This window comes from Apis cerana, linkage group LG8, assembly GCF_029169275.1.
Source record: "Apis cerana isolate GH-2021 linkage group LG8, AcerK_1.0, whole genome shotgun sequence".
Taxonomy (NCBI): Eukaryota; Metazoa; Arthropoda; class Insecta; order Hymenoptera; family Apidae; genus Apis; species Apis cerana.
In genome coordinates, this window is record NC_083859.1 from 7,535,574 (window position 1) to 7,558,983 (window position 23,410).

General features: G+C 37.9%; 3 protein-coding genes across 3 annotated transcripts; 2 read left to right on the forward strand and 1 right to left on the reverse strand.

The window, feature by feature from the left end:
- Positions 1 to 51: 51 nt before the first annotated feature.
- LOC108003883 (putative protein kinase C delta type homolog) lies at positions 52 to 4,847 on the forward strand. The gene is made up of 5 exons (XM_017066433.3): positions 52 to 968; positions 1,315 to 1,578; positions 1,884 to 1,915; positions 1,995 to 2,080; positions 2,686 to 4,847. Exons 1-5 carry the CDS (start codon positions 847 to 849, stop codon positions 2,821 to 2,823), a joined length of 642 nt encoding a protein of 213 aa, XP_016921922.2. The 5' UTR covers positions 52 to 846; the 3' UTR covers positions 2,824 to 4,847.
- Positions 2,955 to 20,437, forward strand: LOC108003879 (uncharacterized). The gene is made up of 12 exons (XM_017066421.3): positions 2,955 to 3,961; positions 6,566 to 10,083; positions 11,162 to 11,263; positions 12,064 to 12,197; positions 13,386 to 13,880; positions 14,067 to 14,321; positions 14,440 to 14,637; positions 17,737 to 18,262; positions 18,433 to 19,055; positions 19,138 to 19,478; positions 19,615 to 19,836; positions 20,004 to 20,437. Exons 1-12 carry the CDS (start codon positions 3,879 to 3,881, stop codon positions 20,320 to 20,322), a joined length of 6,816 nt encoding a protein of 2,271 aa, XP_016921910.2. The 5' UTR covers positions 2,955 to 3,878; the 3' UTR covers positions 20,323 to 20,437.
- Positions 20,377 to 23,033, reverse strand: LOC108003882 (solute carrier family 35 member E1 homolog). Its single transcript, XM_017066431.3, has 3 exons — positions 22,706 to 23,033; positions 22,033 to 22,241; positions 20,377 to 21,958 (listed from the first exon to the last, which is right to left on the reverse strand). The coding sequence occupies exons 1-3, from the start codon at positions 23,031 to 23,033 to the stop codon at positions 21,443 to 21,445; spliced, it is 1,053 nt and encodes a 350-aa protein (XP_016921920.1). The 3' UTR covers positions 20,377 to 21,442.
- Positions 23,034 to 23,410: the final 377 nt, after the last annotated feature.

The following is a 23,410-nucleotide window of genomic DNA, read 5'->3' on the forward strand; positions in this document are numbered from 1 at the left end:
AGTTCCTACGTTCGTCAATATTCACGAGACGATCCATAGATTTTGATTAAATTTTGTGATTCAATTTAAAATGGAATTAAAGTAGTCGTCAATCCTAGAAATTCGAATAATATTTCCTCAAGTGCGGCATTTGAACATTGTGAACGGGTCGATCGAGTCGCATAGCTGACGTTTGAACATCGCTAGCGCTACTTTTGGTCGCGACACGTTTCCAATGAAATAATGTATCATATCCGGACGTTCGATCAACGTGCTGGATGAAGAGAGAATCGAAAAGAAGAGGCATCTTCCACTTTTTGCTCGAGTATTAGTCATAAAATTTGATGATAAATTTCACTTGATCGAAAACGCATGGCCTCATCAGAGAAGATGAGAAGAGGTTGCAGAAAAGAGCCAGTGTCTTCTATTTTTCATCCTTGAAAAATTTCTGTGAAAAACTCGAAATTATTCTTGTCCTCTTCTGATATTGTGTAGATTCTTTATAGTTATCCTTTATTACAATTACCGTCAATATTATTAAAAATGTGACACACACACACATATACACACACAAATACTGTTCGATGTTTCTTTTCCAAAGCAGAGTCAATAAATTTTGATCAATTGGGAATCGATCGATGCTTCGTGCGCAGCGTACCGAGATGAAGATGTTGCTGGCCGATGAGCGAAAATTCTTTTGGCATTACGCGGCGATATGTTTTGGAATTGAAGCCTCACAAGGCGGGAAATTAAAAAGATAGCATCATCGATCGGGCACACGGAATTCATTAGTGTTTGTCTATCATCTGGAAGAACTTGATCAAATCGTCAAATAAGTGAGAGAAGGTAAAGAAAGTGAACAGGAAAATGATGTTTACCGCTGGTGCCCATGCAAAAAAGCGTAACGCTAGTAGTGGTTCTGCCCGGAAGTCTTCTGCGGATCGTAGGAGTCCGCAAACTCATGTGACCGCAGAAGGGTACACTTACAGGTGAGCCATTCGGTAGGTAAAACTTGTTAAATGTTTTGTCGAGTCATCTTTTTTAATTAATGAATTTATTAGCAAACAATTATTCATAATTAATTAATTATTTCATTAATAATTATAAATGTAAAATTAGAATGTATAGAGTACTAGAGTTTTCTCTTTTGATTATCTTCTTCAATCAAATAATTAAAAATATTATCAATAAAAATAATTAGGATTTTCTATTGAACAAAGTAAATAAAACATATCTGTTATACATAAATGAGTGAGTGAATTTCATTTCCACTGAAAGAAACTTTGGCTTGAACAAAAACTAAAAAAAAAAAGATACAATGTATGGTGATTTCAGGACTAGAATTCCAATACTAAATCCAACGGATCTTCCACCAGCAAGCTCTATAGGGAAAACGTATGTATACAAAACCAGGGTTCCTCGAAGGGACATTGTAGTTGCATCTTCTCCACATGAAATGAATAATATCGGTGGGGGAGCAATTACAAAAAGAAGAGGTGCAGTGAAACACAACAAAGTGCATGTGGTTCGAGGTCACAAATTAGTTGCAAAATTCTTCAGACAACCAACATTCTGCGCTTTTTGCAAGGATTTTCTTTGGTAAAGTCCCTAAAAAAATAAATAAATAAATAAATAAAATAAACTATAAGAAATTAAATAGATAAAGATTTGTCTAAAACGAATAAAACGATATAATGAAACAATAAACGTTTTATCAAGAACATTTTCATTCCGATAATATAGCCATCAAAGAATCTTGATTTATCATGAAAGATGGCCGCTTTGATGTATGCGCGGTTTATCTAAAAATACTTTCGATTGCATTTTTCGAGCACATTATTCAAATATCAACGATTTCCTTGATTATGTTTTCCAATTAATGTAAAGTGTACTCTATGTCATAGGGGCTTTGGGAAGCAAGGATACCAGTGCCAAGGTAAATATTAAATCGCGAACTGCGGTTTTTCTGTCTGTACCACGTTGCATTTCTATTAATATTCTATCCTGCGTTTTAGCCTGCCAAACAGCGGTGCATAAGAAGTGCCATGATAAATTGTTAACCAAGTGCCCGGAAAGTGGCAGGCAATCCGAGAACACGATAGTAAGTATTTGCTTTATCAATTCTCCAATTTCTGTTCTTGTTCCGAATTTCAACGAATAAGCGTTAAATTTTTGTGTAAAATATATCACGATTGGTAGTATCAATTTATCCATTTCCTTTAACGAGAACTGATCATGTTTCTTGGTACAAGTTTGTACCAAGAATGTAGAACTCGAATAAACTATGTTTGCTTATTTATTCAATGATGTGTAATTCATCCAGATATTTGACTGTGGAAAACAGGATTGTTTCTAACATTATCCTCGTATGTTAAAATTTATGTTTATTTTTGAACTTCAAAAATTTTATGTGTATATATTTACTTTATGATGCAAGAGTAGGTTTTCACCAAACTGTGAATGTCTTTTTGAAAACATTCGCCTCTTCCAGCAATTTAGAACACGAAATCCATTTTCATATATGTATCTGCAAATTATTATATTTATACATTTTTTATACATTTTTGTTTAAATCGCTCGATATTTATTTTTACAAAAAGTATTGTCACTCTATATACTCACTATGCTATTTGTCAGAAGTAACGCAATACCTAGTCCCACGCAGAATCGGTCTAATTCTGTTAATACTTGTTCAATATTGTGCAGTACTTGAGGGAGCGTTTCAAGGTAGATGTGCCTCACAGATTTCGGCTTCACACATTTATGTCGCCGACGTTTTGCGATCATTGTGGTTCCATGTTATACGGCTTTTTTCGACAAGGTGTCAGATGCGACGGTATGTAAAAAAATTCAATCTTGTATATCCATTTTATTCTTGATGCACCTTGAATTTAAAATTTTTTTTTAGCATAACGTTCGTTTAAATTCGTACTATATTAATTACAATTTTTCTAAAATTTTACCTTTTAATATTTTTTTTAATGTTCCAAGTTAAAATTATTCGTTTGGTTTGAAATAGTATCCGTTCGCCATTCGTTGGCTATTTCTAAGATTCTCTGAACAAGCAACAATAGGCACCGAGAAAAGAAACATTTGGCGCGGAACTCAATGCTTGAATACAAAACAACGCGAAACCGTGACTCCGTTGACACATAAATGCGCGTTTTACACGGTTGACATGCATGCGCCGCAAGCTTCAATAATTGCAAGTTTTCTGCTATTTCTCATAACGTACTCCTAAACCTGTCGTACGTCGTATTATGTCTTTAACAGCATGGCAGTAATAAAGTGTTTCTAATCAAGCCTATACTTTAATAGAAAATTCTTTTTAATTATCGTTTATATCTTATATCGCCGTGAATGTTGCGAAACAAATAGAATTTCGTGAAATTCATCGTTTTCAATATTCTTTTAAATAAGTTTTAATATTGGTTGCGTACCATGGATAATTCAAATGGAGAGAACCTTGTCAAAGCATCGCAACAATAAGTGACGTCTCGCGTCTCTTACAATCGACAGATACGAACCGATCCAAGCTCTGACTCACGTAAATGTTACAATTCGACAAATATTTGTAGGGAAGCAATGCTTGAGACGTTGCACGGGTTATTAGAGTCCAGCTAATATATATAGTTAGATGCTAGGAAGCCTCATATACTAGACTTCTATTATTACACCGGGTCGCTCGCTTAGACTCAGTCGATGTTGGCTCCCTGAACCGTGAGAACGCCTCGTCGAACACCTGAGAACGCCGGCGATCCGTGCCGCGCTCAGTCGTCTTCGAGAGCGTCGAACCGCTCGTGTCCACGGAGGACGTACCTCCGTTCGTGCTCCCTCTTCGAAACTTCAGCTCTTCGACAAGTCCGTACACGTGAATCCATTGGATAATACTTGCCACAATGCCTTACTACGGTGACGGTTTACCCTATTACTATGGGGGGCCTTTCTCCAATCACAGTTCATTGATGACTGGTGCTCCACGGTAAGCCTTTTCTCTATCCCTCTCTCTCTTTTTTTCACCACTTCCTTTTCTGTTGTTTTTCTTAAGATATCGGTAACAGATCATTTTTTTTCCTCGCGAAAATCATCTTTTCCCTTTCCAAAGATATTTTTTGAGTTTCGTGTTGAAACAAATTTTGCAAAATTATATTTTCTTTTCGAATAATGCAATTTTTTTTTTTTTAAACTATGTTGCATCCTCAACATTTTGTTTACATTGTTTACATCTTTTCGACAACATTTTTGTTTCTCGTAAATATCCTTTTTTTCTCGCTTCATTTTCTAATTTTTCGAGTAAGTTTGTTCTTTCTTGTACAAACTATACATTTTTTGAAATATTAGCGTATTCTGTATCCTTTAGCAAGGATGTGCTTTAATTTCTTTTTATCCTTTGTTTTCTTGCTCATCCAACGAAAATAGCGTTCCAAGAAAGTGGTCCCTTTCCTCGCTTTCTTTCCTCGCTTTTCCTTCGCGGACCATTATTCTTGATCACAGACTGACGTTCATCGTCGCGGAGGCTTCTCTGGTGGATAGTTACGTGATTACGACGAGAAACAAAGAACTATACCAACCGAAATAACAGACGTATTTCCCAGTTTCTCTTCAAATTTAACGAAAGAGAGAGGAAAATAACCAGGGAATCCGAAGAAATCTGTTGTGATGATGCATACTATCTTCCGTAATTAGAATGGCTCTGGTAAAATCTTGTTCCGAATTTTGGCAAGCGAGCTTTATGACTTGCGCGATTCATCAAATCTAAAACTCGTTAGTAATATGTTAACTGGTAATTAATTGATCGGTCCGCAAGTTGGAATAAATCAAAAGAATTAGAAGAACGGAATAATCGAGAATATAGATTTTTAAAAATAGCCAAGACGTCTGGACGTGTAATTTCTACGTGATAAAACTTCGTTACATTGCCAAAAAATCCTCGGTCAAATCCACAATTACTTTGCGATTCTTATAATACTGAAAAATAATAATTATCGATTATTTAGAAAACGATAGATGATGAGGTATTAAAACGATATTTTGCTCATTAAAATACGTGATTAAAAGATACGTATAATGATACATTTATATACGTTACCTCCAACGATTCCTGGAATTATTTTAAACTTAAAAATTATTTTTATTAAGTAAGAATGTAATGAAAATAACCTTAAAATGTAAACGACGATTTGGAAAATTAATCGAGTATTATAATAAATTTTCTTTACCTCTATATCGGTCACTAGAGACACGTGACCACTTGTTTGTCACCGTGCAATCGATAAGATTCGCGTAATCGATTCATGAATCGAAGTCAATCGTTCGTGGCCATGGCCGAGCCAAATTCAGAGACAATGTGTGTAACAAGTGTTCGCGATGCGCTTCCCTTCTCAACGCAATACGTTGAAAGAACGTGCGCCTGGCATTGAGAGGATGCAATCGGAAGTTTATCAGGTCGAGCTCGACGTAGTACTGGTTACATAAAAATTGTCTACTCCTCTTGAACCCCTTTACGTAATTGATTCGATACCTTCTCCTTCGACTCTTCGACTTTCGACTTTCCTACGATCAAAATTATTCCTGTCAATTTTCCACTTATTTTTATATACACACACAACTTTAATATATATATATTACGTTCATAAATTTCGAATTTATTCGATACCTTTTCCTTCTTGTCAACTTTTCCACTTATTTTTATATACACACACAAATTTAAAGTATATATATATATTACGTTCATAGATTTCAAATCGATTCGATACTTTTTCCTTCGACTCTTCGACTTTCGACTTTTTTACGATCAAAATTATTCCTGTCAATTTTCCACTTATTTTTATATACACATACAACTTTAAAATATATATATATATATTACGTTCATAGATTTCGAATTGATTCCATACCTTTTTTTTCTTGTCAACTTTTCCACTTATTTTTATATACACACACAACTTTAAAATATATATATATATTACGTTCATAGATTTCGAATTGATTCCATACCTTTTTTTTCTTGTCAACTTTTCCATTTATTTTTATACACACACACACAACTTTAAAATATATATATATATTATGTTCATAGATTTCGAATTGATTCCATACTTTTTCCTTCTTGTCAACTTTGCCACTTATTTTTATATACACACACACACAACTTTAAAATATATATATATTACGTTCATAGATTTCGAATTGATTCCATACCTTTTTTTTCTTGTCAACTTTTCCACTTATTTTTATACACACACACAACTTTAAAATATATATATATATATATTACGTTCATAGTTTTCGAATTAATTCGATATTTTTTCCTTCTTGTCAACTTTTCCACTTATTTTTATATATATATACAACTTTAAAATATATATATGTTACATTCATAGAATTGATTCCTTTTCCTTCTTGTCAACTTTTCCACTTATTTTTATATACACACACACACGACTTTAAAATATATATTAGATAGATAATAGATTTCGAATTTTCTCGCACTTTTTAAAAATAACGAAGTAAAAGTAATGTGCCATCAAAGAAGCTTCCGCGCGGTTGCCCAGTAATCAGAATTTTGATAAAATTATTCGTGTAGACCGCTTCATTCGCCGCTCTCTCGATACTCGCCGCATCTGTCGACAATCACGGAGTCCCCGTTGTCCACTCTACGTCGCTACTCACCCGTGGCGATTCCTACGCGATCTAGACGCGTGATCGACACCGCGGATATCGACGTCTCGACGCCCAGGATCCTTTCGCAGGATGGTAACAATCACCAAAGGAATCGTCTACGACGCGACAGGCCCACGATCAAGATCAGGTGCCAAGCGTTGAAGGACAATCCCGCTCTGCGGCAGCACAACGAGAAGCACGAGAAATCTGTGGGCGAATTGCTGGTCGAGAAGTTTTTGATCAAGGACAAGAAGTTGGAAGAGGATGAGGAGAAACGGCGTCTGCAGCAACATCTGTTCCATCAGATCAGTCTGGACAGGGGGAGGGAGAAGGAGGAGGAGAAGAAAGAGGAGGAGGAGGAGGAGGAGGAGAAGGGGGACGAGGATCGAGATCTGCAACAGGTGAAAAATAAGATCACAAGAAGATTTACTAGGAGGCGATCTTCAGCGGATATTCAATTGGATCCTGAACAGATAGAGAGGAAAGTAGCTTACGCTCAGGTCCAGGCGAAGGTATTGGACACCTTGGTGGCCGAAGAGCAGGCAGAGATTGAGAACGAGGTCCGTAGAGGGACGTTGATCAAGAAAGGGCGAAAACCTGTTCCCAGCTTCTTCAGGAACGTGGACGGTGACTCCGTGTCACAGAGCGAGGAGGAAGCAGCGGCGCAAAAGATGAGGAAGACGTTGAAGAAGATGAAGAAGAGGAAGAAAACCACCGAGAAACCTTCGCCACCTGAAACGAGCGAGAATTCAAGGTTGTGCAAGTCCGATATGTCCAATACCGATTCCAGGACGAGTGAAAATGACGGGGAGGAAATTTCGGCACGCTCCAACACGTTCAAGATCGACAACAGCGTCGCGGATTTCTCTACCGCCGTCTGGGCGAACGGCGTGGAACAGTTCAGGGAAAGCGTGAGGATACCGATCCCTAAAAAGATACCCGTGGAAAATTTAGATATCCAAGAAGAAGAAGAAGAAGAAGAAGAAGAATACGAAGTTGTGTTACCTGTGAAGAAGCCTTACGTGAAGGATACCTCGAGAAACAGCGTTCACTTCACGGTGAAGACACCTCCGGATCCGACGACCAAGAAGATCGACCCCCTGAAGAGATTAGAAAACGGCACAAAGGCGGGGAAAGGGGATAACAAGATTAACCGGATCTTATCCGTGGATGTTACGAGCCTGAAATCACCTGTTGGGGATAAAATGATCGAAAGAAAGAAGGAAGAAAAGAAAACGGTCGGGATTAGCGAGGAAACGAAATTGAAATCGGTGGAGGATGTGCCGTTAGGAGAGGACGCTAAGAAAATTATCGACGACGGTAAGTCGACGAGCCCGTCATCAAGGATCGAAGAGAACAACGTCGTGACGCCAAGTGTTGACTCGTTGGCGAGCGAGAGCAGCGCCAGTGAAGCGCTTCCATCGGTCGCGGACAGGCTGCCAAAAGCGTCTAAAATTAATACGGATGAAAATAATGCCGTAGAAGCGCCAAAGCGTGTGTTACGAGGACCGCAGTACCTGGCAAAGCCGACGAAAGCCGAGCGTGACGAGGACGTGGTGGTGTCTAAGTTGTCGGAAAAGAAGGTGAACAAAGCCGTGACCTTGAACGCCACCCGCGCACCGGGTACTCCTGGCGGGACGGCGGCGAGGATAGGTCAAACTGTGGAGGCCCTGAAGAAAGATAACATACGGTCGAACGATCGTTGTTCCGTGGATGACGCAACCGAGCGACTCGTGACTAAAAAGATTGTTCTAGAGGGTCCCAAAGGTGATACGCAAAAGAGGGAAGCGAGGATCGAGGAAGGATCTATCGAGAAGGGGATATCGGAGAACGATGAAGTGAAGGGAAGCTGCTCGGTCGATCGAAAAATGGTTAAACTGGATAACGAGGAAGTTTCGAGATCCCTGTTCAAGTCGGGGACGAGAAAGAGCGAGATCGAGAAGGAGGGGATCGATAAAGGGGCGTCGAAGGGGGTTAACTGTACGGCAAAGATCGAGGAAGGGAATCGAGGGAATAAAGAATCGAAGATCCCATGGAGGAACAAAGTTTGCAATGGGGATGACGGTGACACGGTTCCGACGATGGATCAAAAGTCTTTGAGACAATCCATTCCCGTGGACGAGAATTTGAGTAAAATATGTTTCGAGAAGCCGATCGTTAACGGAGAGGTCGGAAGTTTGTCGAAAAGTACGTCTTCGGAATCTATAGATTTCTGGAGCGAGATCAAGGGACCGGACAGTCCTAAAGCGGGGAAATTGTCCGACAGGGGATTCGGTTTCATCGATTCCAAGAGCTCGGAGCCAGGTCAAGGGGTTGAGGACCTCGGAGGCGGGCAACTGGACAAGAAAAAAGAGACCGATCCTAAAATAAGCGTCGCCACTCCGCCGACCGAGCTCAGTAATATCCACGTAATCCACGAGGAGGAACGGAAGACCGAGGAGAATTCGTTGAAATCCAAGAGCGAACGGACGACGTCCACCGGTGAAACCTCTTCACCCACCACGGAGAGACTCGAACCGGATAAAGATGATTCGATCCCTAAGAAAGGGCCAAAGAAAAAGAAGAATCTGTCCATAAATATCAATCAAATCCAGACAGAAGCTTACTCTACGGTAAAGAAAGCTCCTTTGAGGAGGGAAGATTCATCGAGCGTTTCTTCCAAATCGGTTGCCACCACTCCGGATACCTCGGTCCCTGCTTCCGAAGTTTCTACCCCGATCGCAGAAATTTCCGTGCCTATAATAAATATCGAAAACGCGTTCACACCGAGTGTCAAGCTCGACTCTCAACTTTTGGACGAGGAGGATGAGCCGAAAACACCTACCAACGAGTGGACGGACGTCGAACAATCAACGAGGATCTCCAAATGGAATAACCAGAATGATCTGTCCAATGTTAACAGTGTTGAGAAAGAGGTCGTTCCGGAACCTTCTAAGGATACCAGCGTGAACAGCAGCCCGGAAGGGAGTCCAGAATCCTCCAAGAAGAAAAAGGTCGTCAGAAAAAAGAAGTCTTCCACGATCAAGAAAAGTTCTACTAAAAAAGAAAGTAACAAAGATAGCAAGAAGAATACTTCTAGCAAGAAGAATTCCTCCAAGAGTCAAGAGATATCGAAGCCTGTCGAAGCAAAGAATAGCCCTAAAAACGTGCCTTCTCAACGTCCCCTGGATCTCATCAGGATGTTTTATACGACTCCATCGGCGTTATTAACCGCCACGCCCAGAGATTTGTCTAAAGTTCGTCGAGCCAAGATTAAGAGAAGAAAGCATCATTCCAGGACACCATCCGTAAGCAGTGACAGTACCGGAAGTACCACTAGTACAGCGACCACGGAAAGCAGTGGATCCACGTGTACGGAGCTTGACGATGATCCAGAGCACAAGAGAATGAATTCTACCAGGAGCAACGATTCTGGATTCGATGGCTCGCCAAGGATATCCAGTACTTATCCTATTTTTGGATCGTTTGTTCCGTTGATGTGCACAGATGTTGCGTAATTTCAATCTTTTTGTTTCTTTCTCTTTTTTTTTTTTGCTTTATCCGAGTTTGCTTTATCTGAGCTTTCTGTGAGTTTAACCGAACGGCCAGGAAATCTGAAACAGATTCGCGGAGATTTACTGTTTTCTACGAGTGTGGGTGGTGTGTTTATGTTGAGATAGAAATATATACCGATTTCAATATCTTTTTTTTATCCTTTTTAATTTTTTACTTTATTTGAATTATATAGAAAAACTAAATCTATAATCCGGATATTGAAATTGGTCGCTCGAGAGCTTTTCATTTATTCGTGGTTAACAAATTTCATTTTTGACTTTTTGTGCCTTTAACGTATCGTTTACCTTGTCGCCTATGCGTTATTTTCTGCATGAAATTTTAGAAAGATACAAAGTCTTGCATTTAGGCTGTCAGAATAGCAGAAAATAATCTGTTACGTAATCGTTCTACATCCAGACACATTCTCTGATTCAACCACGTGCTTCTGTCGCAAACCTGAAGCCAGTTGTTCGACGTTATACGCGTAAGATCATTGTCACGAAGTCAACGACACTTGTTCGTTGTTTTGTTTACGGGACGTACTCACTATCATTGAAATGGATCCCAAGTATCCTCCCTTGCCTCGATATTTCGATAAATACGCGGATATAATTAATTTTTTATGCCCAACTTTTGGCGGTGATCGCAATTAATTTATCGTAATCGACTAATAATCTTATATCTTGATTTAAAAACGAATGTAAATAATTGTGCACAGCGTGACCTTATTTATAAGACGTGGCGTGGTTTCATAACAATATTCTAGGCTTCATAATACAGCCGCTCTTAGTTAGATGCTGCAAACATAAGTTTCGAAATAAATTTAGATGGATGATGATGGGTTGATTGGGTATCAGTAGAGAAGGAACCGGGCAAGAGTGTTGTTGTTCTTAAGCTAGAAAAGTTCTTTTTCGTACATAACAAGGTGCATCATAAATATCAGTTATAAAATCAAACGAATAAGATCCGAAACATTTGAAAATAGATTGCGACATGGCCTGTCACAAGAAATGCGAGAAACTGACTGGAAATCTTTGTGGATTGAATCAAAAGCTTGTAGCGGAAGCCTTGCAGTCCCTCAAGAGAGGTGAGTTATCTGTATCAATTTGAAAATCAAACGGATAATTCTCAAGTTTCGATATACTTTAATATACCTTTTGAACGAAATTATTTTAGTATCACCCGCAAAATCTTGCTTTTTTCCCCAATTTGATCTTGAGCGTTGGCCCATAGAGTCAGACTTGGCTGGCCCAGGAAGTACATTCATCTATGACTTCTGTAACTCCACGTGGCTGTTATAAATCCATTTTCGCTCCAACTGGTAAATAATATGATGGATGATACCGTAATTTTCACCAAAATTAAATCATCGTTAAATCAGATACTGCTACTTATCACCTGTTATAATCGTTCTACCTGTCCTCCAATCGATCACTCGTGTCACGTTCCTCAAAATTTTGCACACGTCATAGGACGGTCAGCTCTATTTTCGAGAAATGCCAATCGGCCAACGTCTAATGTATTCACGTGCCAGGATCGTACCAACAATTAATGTGCTTATTAATTGAAACTTGAGCGGCATTTCTTGGCTTCTGGATGTAAACCTTACAAGGAAATTCGATTATTCTCTTTTTACGAGCAAACAAAATCTTATTGCTCGTTATTATTCGATCAAATTAGGAAATAGGATTGCAATATACAAAAGAGAGAAGATTTTTCACCAGCTGAAACTCTAAAGAGATTGCAAGATGAATTTATTCCATTATTTATCGTACGATTGTGAAAATAAAAATTGCATTAATGACGATAATTTTTTTAAAACAATTTTTGTTAACTGTTTTTAACAACAGAACGATTGATATGGTATTTTTACTTTTGATCTCACAGCACCTTCACAGTCGTCGGACAACCAGAGGAATTCAGACTCTTCAGATCATTTCCCCAGTGGAAGGATCACCCCACCGGCCACAAACCTGCCTAGGTTCAAAAAATACAACGTGACAGACTTTAACTTTTTAAAAGTGAGTCCGCTGCGCAAGATTGTCGATCATTGTGAACGATATTTAGCCGCGATGACTGTGCTCGCCGTGACACGTGCAACTTTCGAATGTATGCCAAGATCTCGGTTGAAAATTTCGCTGATGAAATGTTCAAATTATTATCCGCTATATAAGATGATGAAAAGCATGCATCGAATAATCTTTCCTCTATCGGTAACCCGCGTCGAACGTCTTTATATAAATTTATTCGAAATAACAAGAGATATTTTATATTTCGTTACTCGCTTACATTGAAAACATATTTCAATGGAAAAGAAAAATGTACTTATCCTTGGACTATTAAAACATCGAAATGGCAGATAAGCAGATAATAATTTTAAAAGAGTTTAAATTTCGTGTTTAACGATTTAGTTTTCTTCTCTACTTTTTATGTTTAATTCTCGAAAATTTACCAACTGTTTTGGCTCGTCAGAATGAAAATTAATCCTAAGTAAACATATATGCCTGTATCGCGTGTGAATTAAACACGAGTCACGAGACATCCTCGCGAAATAATCCAGGTGTAAACGTTCGATTTTCAAGTTTTTTTTTTTTTCAAGATCGAAAAAACGTAGCATGTCTGGTAAAAAAGAAGCTCCACGTTGTTGAAATTCATACATAAAGATAGATCTTACTTCTTGGAACGTCTAAATTAAAAGATAAGAGAGTTTTGAAACCTAAATCATCGTTTGCTATATGTTCGCTCAATAATAAACAAATTTATTGTAAGAAAAATATTTGAAACAAATTTGATTTTACGGTGAACCACACGCAAATAGACTCACTCGAATTAGCAGCGCGTAACGCATTATTTTTAACGTGTCAGGAGTTCTCTCACGTGCGTACTCTCGCTTTAGACGCGTGAACTTTCCACCGTGTGCCATTTTTACTCTATCAGACCTGAATTTCCATCTGGTAACAGAACCTTGTCTCACTTTTGAGGAGAGACACCTCTAAATAATTACTCCTGATAGATTTCCACTTCTTCTCGTGTATAAAAGAAAAAATTCTAACCCATTCCTTTGACGATAACAATCCTAATTGAAATCTCTCTTTAACAGTATGGATGAATGTAAAACGAACGTATGACGATAAGTAAAAATTAATAAAAGGCGAGTTTTCGGAGAAAAGAAATAAGAAAAGATTAACGCTCTTTTACTTTTCCCCCAGGTCCTAGGGAAAGGCAGTTTTGGAAAGGTGTTGTTAGCCGAACTGCGAGGTACCGAGTGTGTCTACGCGGTGAAATGTTTGAAGAAAGATGTGGTCCTCGAGGACGACGACGTGGAATGTACACTGATCGAGAGAAAAGTCCTGACACTTGCCACGAGGCATCCGTACCTCTGTCACCTGTTCTGTACCTTCCAGACAGATTCTCACCTCTTCTTCGTGATGGAGTACCTGAACGGCGGCGACTTGATGTTCCACATTCAAAAATCCGGTCGTTTCCCCGAGCCAAGGGCCCGATTCTACGCAGCGGAAATCTGGTCCGGTTTGAACTTCTTGCACAAGAAAGGAATAGTGTACAGAGACTTGAAATTGGACAACGTGCTGCTAGATTACGAAGGGCACATCAGAATAGCCGATTTTGGCATGTGCAAGCTACAAATTTTCCTCGACAGAACCGCCGATACGTTCTGCGGCACGCCTGATTACATGGCTCCCGAGGTAACGAAACGTGGCTAAAAATACCACCTCTCTCCTGTCATAGAAACATCGTCCTCGTCTGAAACAATAATTAAATTAACGCATTGACATGGATGATTTTATTTCCAAAATTAAAATTTGATAAGATCGCAATAAGATCGATTCCTTTCGTTTAACTTTCGACCAAACGCTGTTTCCGCATTGCAGATCATAAAGGGACTGAAATACAATCAAGCGGTCGATTGGTGGTCGTACGGCGTGCTTCTGTACGAGATGCTCACGGGACAGTCGCCATTCTCCGGTTGCGACGAGGACGAGCTATTTTGGAGTATATGTAACGAAAGACCGTTCATACCCCGTTACCTGAGCCAAGATTCAACTGATATATTGATCGCCCTTCTGGAGAAGGATTCTGGGAAAAGGCTTCCTGGCCACGAAATCGCGTTGCACTCCTTCTTCCAAGTAATTAATTGTATAATGTTGTTATTATTGCATGGAATAAAAATTATCTAAAATCAAGATAATTCCTCGTAATTAATATATTTATCAATCTTAATCAAATTTGATATATTTTTTCTAGACATTACCGTGGGATAGATTAGAAAGGAGGCAATTGGAGCCACCTTTCAAGCCAGCTCTGGATCACACTTTAGATACCAAGTATTTCGACACAGCGTTCACAGCTGAGAGACCGCGGCTGTCTCCTGTACCTGAGCAAATCCTTGCTTCCATGGATCAAGGCGTCTTCCGTGGATTTTCCTATACAAATCCAAACGCAACAGACTGAAAAAGAAGAAGAAAAAAAGTATCAAAGACATGCTACTTTTTCAAAGCTTCGTTGACAATTGTTTCAACGTGATATTTTTGTCTTGCGATGATCGATATATGTTGAAAATCGAACGGATCAATAAGATAAGGTTATCTCGCATCTATTTTTTATAAAACGAGCAACAAGCGTTACTTTGGAATCTATCAAGACAGACAAATGACCGAGAAGTGTCGATCAAGTCATTGATGGATAACGACGTGCTTCGAAAGAGAAGTAACAAGCGGTTTTACCAAAAAGTCAATGTTCCTAAAACGCTTCTGGTGATAGGTAATAGATTTTTATATAGTAGTGAATATATTGATTAGAATTAACTTAGATCCACGGAAATTAAACGAGATTACGATGTTTGTTACGAAGTGGAAACTTAATTGCGAGAGAACACGATTCAACTCTCTGGTTTTTCCCCTAGTTTCTTTCTTTTTTTAAGCGTTCTTTTTCTAGGGGGAAAAAAGCATCGTAATGAAATAAAAGTTTTACTAATATTAATATAATGTTTCAAATAAAAAAAGATAGACGACGTATTTTAAATTATCATAAATTAGTGTAGAAGAACGTTTTAGAAGGAAAGTATGACAATCAGAATACCGGAAGACGCTCACAGACGTCTAATTGCACCGCGTTCCCGCGTTTATTCTAAACCTCTAGCGTTACACCGCGGTCAGGTTATTAATACTCCGAGTGGCTCATTACTTTGGCTACGATAAATACTGTCTCGAGTGTCTTCCACCCACAGACGGCCTCTTCTCGCTCTTCCTACCTTTCTCTTTCTCTTCCCCTCCCCCCTAAAAAAGACCAATTTTCCTTTTCGTTTACACCCCTTTTCTTTTCTTTTCTTTCCCTTCATTCTCTTTCACGAGTCCTACACCTTTCATCTTCCTTTCCCTTTCTTCTATTTTTCGTTGACTCGCTTTTTTCCCCTTTTTTCTATTTCTATCTTATCCACCATCCACATCTCTCTTTCGTTTCTCCATACGTTTTCTCGTGCTCCTTCTTCCTCCTTCAGATCGTACACTTGGCTCCGCGCTGACTATACGCTAACTTTAGCACGTCGTGGAATTGGCAAAGCAGCACGGGTTCGGCAACCAAGTCGAAATACGTTGAAGAATACTCCAGGACATTTTACAAGGATCTCTGAAATACATTTTTTCGTTTATCCTAAGATAGATCAATTCAACGAAGGATAGTTAACTAAATATCATTAGATTATATTAGCGTTCAATTTATATGGTAATAATAACAATAAAAAACAATAGAGATTTCTCTTAAAATTGCATAAAAGTTAATTTGAAAGGAAACGGTGAAAAAAGCAATAGTTAATAGAGCCATTAATCGACTAATTGTTTCAATCGAATCATTACGACACGGATGGCGGATTAAGAGGTCATACCTAAATTAATCACACTCGACGGATCGTAGCCATTGCTATCTTCGATCGAAATCTAAAATAAATTTGTTTTTTATTGTTTTATTGTTTTTTATTTAAAATTTTAAAATTTAAAAAAAAAAAAGAAAAGAAAAGAACATTTTTATAAGATTATCCCGATAATCGAAAATATTTGGATTATCATCAAATTATTATTAATATACGATCGTTATTTTGTGGCGAGTGAATCGAGAGATAGTTAAAGAAGTATTCAATTGCTTTGAGGCAAAAGATGATAGAGCGAGGAATGATGAAAGGTGCACGCACGAGTTCCGCGAAACGAAGATCGAATCAAGTAAGGGTGGAAGGAGGGGACGAATCGAGAGGCTAAGCGGCTCGAGAAATTGAAACGAGAAAAGATTTAGAGAGGAAAGAGACGTCGTAGGAAGAAGTGGCAAAAACCGACCGGCAAAGAGGATCGGTCAATGGTCCCTGAATCCGTACCTTTTTACTCTGCGCTTTTTAACCAAACTTATTATAAACAGATTGTTTCGAGAGCAATGTTATAAACATTTTTTTTACCATACTCCAATATAGAATTTTCAAGCGTTCCCTAGCTGTCCCTAGTTTCGTTTATTTAACGAATATTGTTAACGATCAACTTAGAGAAGATTTAATATTATATCTTGAAATAATGTCTCACGTTGTTTAAAATAAAAATCGAAATTACATTTTTTTGTATAAACTCGATATCAAAGCAAACTGTGTCCTTTATTTCATTTCTTCAATCCTAAACTAGCTCCAAATAAAAATATGAATCTCCTCGATCATGCTGCGCAAAATAATTTCTACCTAATTCAGTTACTTCATCCGATGTCGCGGATATCGGCGACTAAATATAAAAGGGGATCCCGGCCGTGAAATCGGGAAGGGGAGGCAAAGAAGGGAGATAAAGCCAGGAAACTAAGAGGATACAACGAGTTTATGACGTTCGAGGGAGCACAGACGCTCGAAATCGAAGCTTTTAACGAGAAGTGCAGACTTATTTGACGGTGCAGCGACTGCGGGGCGCCCGCAGGGCCGCGCACACTCTTTCCCTCTCTCTTTCCCTCTCGCTCCTATAAATAGATCCGACACTACCGCGATTGCGGCCCTACATCGTGCGGCTATTTTCGACAAACATCGCCACTCGTTACAGTTCTCTGTACGCTCGCTTCACGACGAGTTTCCATCCTCGCCGGCTCCTCGAACCCGCGAACAAAGACACACAGATGCGCTGTTTACGCCGCGAGCAATAAGAATCGCCCGATCCGTAACGGCTCCTCGGCGACCTGCTGCCGCTCATCCTCCCAGCTTTCTCAAGGCGTTATCATCATGTTCCTAAAATGAACATTTATTACAGTTCAGTGGGTGTGTGATCTGGACAGTTGATCACGGTGAGAATAAGTGCGATGATATCCGAAAAGTTGAAAGTTCTCGTGGACGCTCGAATCGAAATTTCTAAACCGATATTCATTGGATGTAAATGAATAAACTAAATGATCCGTGCGTGCCAAGTTGTAGTAAGAATATTTCCAAGGGAAAGAATGGTTTAAAAAAAGACATTGGTCAGAATTCTTTTTAACGATTGCTCAGCAATGGTAACGATTGGTGCTAGGTAGAATATTTATACGATAGATAGATAGTCGAGGATGTTCAGCTCGTTGAGACTGACCAGCATGCGCTCGCACAAAAATCGTGCTAGGCCAGGAAGCGTGGCCACGTCCGCCAGTTCAGATTCAGCTCGACCAGACGAAATCTCACCCCAGTCTTATTATCCGTACAGTTTCTTGCTATTGGATGATCAAGATACTCCTGTGTCCACTCCTTCCAGTGTATCCTCCAAAGTTGCCCAAGTAAGAGTGGAACGTGAAGGGGGGAGTCTTGGAGTGACCCTCAGAGGTGGAGTTTCCAGAGCTTTAGTGGTTACTGGAGTGAAGTCGGATGGACCAGCGGCTAAAGAGGGAAGAGTCAGGCCTGGAGACAGATTATTAGCTGTGGATGACACTGAATTGAGGGGTCTGACCTTAGCAGAAGCTCAAAGGGCGCTTAGGAGGAGCTCTGATGCCCCTGTTGCTTCTTTGACTATTGAATACGATGTTGCTAACATGGAAGAAGCGAGGGCAGCTACTTCCGGTCCCTTGTTGGTACAACTAGAACGTGGACTCTCGGGTAATTCAATTTATCAACTTTCTCTCCTCGATCTAAATAAATAATTTATATATATATATATGTTAATTTAATAAATTTATTTGATTGTTAATATATGGGCAAATTAATCATTCGCTCTTAAGTAATTGCACAAGCGATTTTATTATTTTTACTTTTAATTGTATATGTAGGAGAATTAGGCCTGACGGTCAGAGAAACGCCAAACGGTGTGTACATTGAAAGTTTAAGACCAGCAAGCACTGCGGATCGATGTGGGGCTTTGCAACCTGGCGATAAACTGTTGGCAGTGGACGAAACTCCTGTCCAGGACGCTGTGACGGCTGCCAAATTACTCAGAAATAATTATGATTCCCGCATAGCTAGATTGCAGATCTTACCTAGACCTCCCAGTGCTTCGCAGAGAACAGTGAAAAGAAGAGCGCAACCGCAGGCGCAGCAGACTTCTAATCAAACTTTGCAGACTACAGAAAGCCTGACTGTAGTCCTCAGACCTGATCATAAGGGATTTGGTTTAGCTTTAAAGCTCACCGAGGACCGTTTAAATTATATCGTTAGTCTATTAGAAGCTGGAGGTCCGGCAGAACGCAGTGGAGTACTCCTTCCTGGAGACAAAGTGCTTGCAATTAATCGTAAAATGCTTCGAGATCTTCAACCAGCTGAGGTTACTGGTATCTTGGAAACTTCTCAAGTAGTACGTCTATCGATATACTACATAAATTATACATGTGAATTATATAATCCTTTATTCCATTATATTTATCTTTTTAAACTCTTAAGTAATTTTATATCCAAATCTTAAGCCAAATTATTAAAACTATTTTTAGATTAATATTTTAATTCTTAATCTCGATTTCAATCATTTGTTAAAAATTTAAAAATTTCTTTTTATCCGAAAGATGGAACTGGTGATAGAATACAAAGTTGGTGGACCAGTTGTACCTAGTTCAGGAGTATTCACAGTGAGAGTGGCAAGACCTGTAGGCGGGCAGCCTGATGTGGGTCTCACAGTGAACGAAGATTTGATCATTAGTGAGGTTCGCAAAGGATCTTTAGCCTACAGAACTGGCAGCTTAGCACCAGGAGACAGATTACTGGCAATAGATGGACAAAAACTAGATCCTGGTGACCTCCGACAAGCCGCACAATTGTTACATCGACCAGGAAGCTCCGTTATCTCTCTGACTGTGAGAAAACCGAATCCTATTTCAGAAACAAGGTAATTTTATGATCTGGAAATATGGATCAATTTTCTATTAATTCTTTTTTTAATTTATTTTTTATTAATTTTTATATAATTTTTCTAAAAGATGAAACGATACGAGGAAATAATGAAAACATACTGAATTTTATAGGGAGTACTGCAAGGACTCGATCATAGGTAGCGACTCAGTGCAACAATATTCTCCGGGAATTCTTCGACCGGCTAGAGAGAGTCTACCAAGCGTGGATAGTGCAGTGGATTCTTGGGGAGAACTGGGAGAGAATAATGGAACAGGTCCGGAGATTCTAAGGCTCTGGGACACGGCTTCTGTGGATAGTGGACAATTAGAATTATCTATGCCTCCTTATCCTGGGTAAAATATGATAGATAAATAACAAATAAATAAATAAAATATTATAGATAGAAACAGTTAAACAGGTAAAACTTATAAAATTTTCTTTAGAATATTTTAGAATATAATTTTTGATTTAAACTTCTAAAAATAATCATGTATTTTAATTTTTTTTTTCTAATTTTTAGACCACAAGAATGCAATAATCCAGATAGACCACAACAAATAGTCCATGTCTCTTTGCATAAAGATCCAGTATACGAGGACTTTGGGTTTTCAGTATCTGATGGTCTATATGAACGTGGAGTTTATATAAATCGTCTTCGACCTGGAGGACCGTGTGACGGTGTTTTAAAACCTTATGACAGAATTCTTCGAGTAAACGAGGCTAGCACGGAAGATTGTGATTGTTGTTTGGCTGTTCCATTGATTGCTGCGGCTGGTCCACGTTTAGATCTCACCATAGCACGATCGGTATCTCCTCCTAACATTATAAAAACACTGTAAAGGAGAGCAAATCAAAGTGTAATGTGGAAAATGGTGGTGAATATATCTGGTATATTTTTGTACACACCTGTATTTTATTTATAAAAATAAATGTATAGATTGCTTTTAGCTAGAACATGTTCTCCTGCATACAACTCACGCATACCATCAAAACATATCATACCAAACATACGCCTCTAGAACATCATGTATTTAATCCTCTATGAATTATTTTGAAAATTTGTAGAGGAAGGTATAATTGCTGGAACTAATATAATAAGGCACTCGATTCCTGATTCTAATAATTGCGATTAATGAATTTCGATTAAATTAATTTCCAAAAAAACTATTTCATGCTTTTGTGATATCTAGAACCTCACTGTATTCGTTCCATCAACTATATTCTTATAATTCATAAATTAATATAAATATTATATTTAAAAAAAATTATTTTAAATAATTCTGAGAAATTTTCTCAGAATATTATCAAGAGGAATTTTCATAAAGGATTAAAATATTGTAACAATCTAACAAATTGATGAAATTGAGTCGTATTACCTATATATCATATCACCTGAGCTAATAGCTGGAGGAAAGTATTTAATTTGAAACCTAATCAATATTATATGAACGCCGTTCGATATCGATCGAGTACGATTGAAACTGGATATCTATCTATTCATTATTGTTTTCACGACGCGGGAATGTCATCAATCCTAAAGGCTAATTGACCCAGCAATTAGCTATAAACATTAATTTTGCAAATTATATATATATCCCACCTTGCCAGCAAGTTTATTTTCCCGTTAAAAGCAAGATAACGTAAATATAGAAATGTTTTTAAAATAATCTCGAAAACGATTAAAAAGAAAAACAACCAAATTTGAGTACTAGGCAAATTATACCTTTGTGCAGAATAATACTAATAAAAAATATACACATATATGTATAAATACTTTTGCCATCATATGAGTTTTGATCTGTGAATATTGTTTTAACTAGTATTATAGGATCTAACTATAAGTTTTCCCATTATAAACTCTTCATATAAATAGTCAAATCCTTATGGCTAAAATATCATTCACTGGCAAAAAAAACTCATATGAACTTGTCAAATATAAAATGAATCTAACAATTCAGACTAGACTGCAAGCATCTGTTGTTTTTTTCCAGTCCATCCATTTATCACGAAGGAATTATTACTGTTGCCATTACGATTTTTATCATGATATTTGGGAAGCGCTGTCTGACTTTCTTTTTCTATTCTTTGATCGTATTTGGCTTTATTATAGCACAACACACCAAGAATAGCTAATGTCATTCCAAATATATTCAACCACGTCACTGGATTCCCAAGAACAAACAGAGTAACTGCGATTACAAAGATTCGTTTGCTTGCACTTGCAACTGCATAAGTTAAAGGGGTAACAATAGATAATACAGAAAAAGCAATAATATTTTGGAACCAGTTCAGCACACCATCCAAGAATAACAGGCCTATTATGTAATAACTTATGTCTGCTGATTCGCTAGTAGCTGGATCATATATCAATCTCCTCAAATCATATAATAACCATATAGGGGAGAATAATATCAATGCCAAGCGGCCTAAAATAAGCAAAAGTCTTAAATGATGTATTCCTGTATCATGTAGCACCTGAAAAATTAATATATTATTTATATTATATGTAAATCTATCGATATAAGATAAAATTATACTAAGATAAGTACCTTTTTAGAATAAATATTTTGCAAAGAAAATGCCATAGTAGATGCTAAGGCACTCAATAAACCAATCATATTGAAGCTGAGTTCTGTGAGTGTAGCAACAGCTACACCTATCACAATTGGGACTAAGCTAAGATACACTTTCCAAGTCTGCTTTTCCTTCAATATGATTCTTGAGAGAAATACCGTGAAGAAGGGCATTGTAGCCTTCACTGGGACAGAGCCAAACTTCAGTTAATACATGTGATTTATAAAACCAAAAATAAATAATATATTTATAAAATACATGCATTTGAAAATTTGTTGTGCAATAATTAAAAGAAATCTATATAATTATTTCTATAAAATAGATTTGGATAAAATATTTTTTTTTTAAATGTTTTTCTCATTAAAATTATTTATCAATAAAACTCATATCAGACATAATATACATAAAAATCAAAAATATGATTATCAAATATTAAAAAAATTTTAAAAATATTGAATTTCTTTTCAGTGAATAAATATATAAACAAAATCAGCTGATTATCGTTATTATCACAATGTAAGCATTGACATAAACGTATGCATTATAAATATAACATTAATTCTTACATTCTTAGAAATGAAGAACGCTTGTATTATTTTTAAACATATAGACATGCATACACGTGACTGTCAAAATAATATCTCATACCAGTATGAGCGTATGAAACGGGCACTTTCCAAATGCTGACGTGGCTGAACACATTTGCCAAAAATTTTCCTAGAGCGAGTGGTACGATCAACCGGAGATAATATCCCCAGGGAATATCGTTTGAATATTTCCTTACACCCCATAGATTAAAGAATGGGCCTGAATAAATCGTGATCGAGGTTAACTGAACCATAGTCACTGTCATCGGATAGGGAAACTCCGATAACAGCATTTTGCCCACTACATTACTGCTGCTTGAAATCCCATACCAGAGGAGGCACAGGAACAATATGGTAATCACTTCGCGGCTGTTCCGGCGATCGTCCATGATTAGGCGAACAACCTGTATTCTCTTTCTGTATTCTCACTCCATACGTTTATGCAACTAGTTCTCACAATACTCCCAACTAATCGGTATTCGTGGCCACTGCCACGAGTGGAATTTGAGCATAGCTGGCATTTCTCTCTCCCTCCTAACAAATTTTCCCTCTCTCCTTGCGCAACACTAATAGAACACGTGGCGCACGCTTTAAAGTGAGATTAACGATCTATCGAATCGTATAATCTAATGGAATATTTATTAACTTGATTTGTATCAAAAAATATTTGGATTAAAACTTTTTCACTTCACATAAATTAAATTTTCATAAGTACAAATGTCAAAATTTAAAATTTATTAAAAAATGTTTTATAATATATAATATA